Source organism: Hipposideros armiger, unplaced genomic scaffold (assembly GCF_001890085.2).
Source record: "Hipposideros armiger isolate ML-2016 unplaced genomic scaffold, ASM189008v1 scaffold_729, whole genome shotgun sequence".
Taxonomy (NCBI): domain Eukaryota; kingdom Metazoa; phylum Chordata; class Mammalia; order Chiroptera; family Hipposideridae; genus Hipposideros; species Hipposideros armiger.
The window spans coordinates 317,469-319,880 of record NW_017732079.1 but is presented as its reverse complement, the minus strand read 5'-3'; the positions used below and the strand labels follow the sequence as shown (position 1 = coordinate 319,880).

General features: G+C 44.4%; 1 protein-coding gene across 1 annotated transcript in view; it reads right to left on the bottom strand.

The window, feature by feature from the left end:
- NUP210L (nucleoporin 210 like) overlaps positions 1-2,412 on the bottom strand; it is an 85,010-nt gene that overhangs the window by 5,758 nt on the left and 76,840 nt on the right. The window contains exons 28-29 of the mRNA XM_019627298.1: positions 2,100-2,218; positions 1,091-1,240 (exon numbers count right to left, since the gene is read on the bottom strand). Of these exons, the coding sequence (XP_019482843.1) occupies positions 1,091-1,240; positions 2,100-2,218 (269 nt within the window). The remainder of the gene's footprint in view (positions 1-1,090; positions 1,241-2,099; positions 2,219-2,412) is intronic.

Below are 2,412 nucleotides of genomic sequence, written 5' to 3'. Positions count from 1 at the left end.
CCCTGATTTAGTCACTTTCTATCAAGCCACCTCCTGAGGACCTTATTCCTGTTAGTATTTTTGTAGTTACCCACCATCAAACCTCAGCTGTCTTGGCATCCTTTCCTTCATTCTTCTAGCCAATCATGTCTCCAAATCTTGTAAACTCGTCCTTTGAGATGCCTCTGGCACCCACCCTATTAGTATTTCTCTAATCTACAATAGTTAAACCCGTATCAGTTCATGCGTGGATTATTGCAATGGCCTCATTTACTAGTCCTCTCGCTTCCCATTCTTTGTCCATTCTATGTGCTGCCAGTAGATAGTTTTAAACTGCTTTCATCTTATTTTTGAAAACTCCTCCAGAGCTCTACATTGCCTGAAGTGTCCTGTTCTCATCACACCTAGCTCACTCCTAGTCCTTCAAACATCATTTCCTCTGTAAAACCTCACAGAAAACGCCAGGTTTGATGTGGAGACTCCTCCTTTGTGCCACGCTGGTGTCCGATCCACGTGCACCTGTGTGACTGACAGTAAGGGTTGGAAGCCCTGTGCAGCTCCCCTCGACCCCCAGTGCCTGCCCTGGCCTCAGGCACTCTGTTTGGTGCTCAGCAGTTTGCTGAGTGGCATCCAGTGCTCAACACCTGTGCTGTTCACACAGCCTGGCCTTGGAGTAGAAACTCACAATGGAGCACGGTCCTATTTACATTTGACATGAATCCTCTCACTTTAGATCAGGTGATTTATACAAAGTTATCCCAGCTCATGCCTGTTTCTCTACTTTCTGCTTGTCAATGCTATTCTGCTTGGAATAGCCTTCAGTTCAATGAACATTCCAACATTCTGCTATTTGTTGGGGATAAAAGATGAATGAGGCATAGTCAAGCCCTGACAGGGATAACAGGGACTAACAAAGAAAACTAAATTACAGAAAAGCATACACAATGAAAAGGTATTATAGAGACACGGTAAAAGTGAATGGATTGAACAGAAATGTTGAGAGTCCATATTCTATAGCAGATGAAACTGGAGTGTACAGATGCAATCCAATAAAGTGACAAGTGTACAAACATGAAAGAAAACAAGGGGAAATGGATCTGGTGGAACCCACCTTTCTGCATGCTGAAATCTGAATGGACATGGAAGACTTGACTTGCTGGAATGTCCAGCAATTTATTACTGAACTGCACATGGCACAGCATAAGGGTCTCCGGAAGAAGGACTGTGGTGATGGCCAGGGCCTGACTTGGGGTGCAGGATCCTAATAAGCAGAACAAGGAGGTTGGTTCTCTGGATTTCCTGCCATCTNGGATTCCATTGGTGACACTCAAATACTGCTGATACTGTGGGTGTTGCCTGTGTTCATAATGAGTTGATTTAGAATCACTGAACTTGACAGGTTGGAGTCGAACACTAGCTAATCGTGGGACCTTGAACATCTGTTCCTCAGCTCTTCACAATGGAAAAAAACACCTACCCCCTCGAGTTATGAGAAGTGCATATAAATATGCCTAGGATATTTATTGATCAGTACGTTCCAAGTGCTCATAAACAAAAACTTTTCTCCCACTGGGAGATATACTAGGGTTCAGCCTGATTCATTCCCAATAATCAAGTACTGTTTCCCTTGAGGGATGGGCAAGTGGGAGTGACAACTACAAGGAGGTTGGTTCTCTGGATTTCCTGCCATCTCCATAACGCTTCCCATCCCACCCAAACGAGGCACTGTTCCTAAACTGGGTAATGCCTAGACTTGGGACTTGGGGCAGCTAAGTCCTGGTCCAGGGTTACCACCATTTGCCCTTTGCCTGATGCAAAAAGCTCTGCTAAATAGTAATGAAGAAAAGGAAACATTCTCAAGAGGTTTGGTAAGTGGCACAGTTATGAAGCCAACAGGCTCACCTTAAACTAACATGACTATTCTTAAATATATGTCAAGTATAATATCTAGTGATAAAAAAGCTTCCTGAAGGTTATACTTCGTGTAGGCTTGGAAAATGAATCCATGCCCCAGCTAGTTTGAGCAGTCTCGGTCAGGTGGCTGAATGCTTCCCGTTAAGCTGAGTAATACATGTCTTCTTTCCTCCTCTAGATTAAAAGTAGGAGCCCCCACTGCTCACCTGCATCAGACTTCTTCATAGCGCTTACTAGCACAGCCTCACGTTGACTGGTGAGCACACAGGAAATGTTGATGAAAACAGGAGATGTCATCTGCTGGAGGGAAGTGAAGTTGACCACTCTTACGGGGTAGATGGCGAGGCCAGGTGTACGGGAAGAGCGCCGATGGCCAGAGACCACTAGAACGGGGGAGCTGGGGAAGACCTTGGAGAAAAGATAAAATGGAACTTGTTTGAAAGAAAAATCAACAACACATTACAATCCTTTTTTTTTATTTTTTAAAGATTTTATTGGGGAATTGGAGGAGGGGAACAG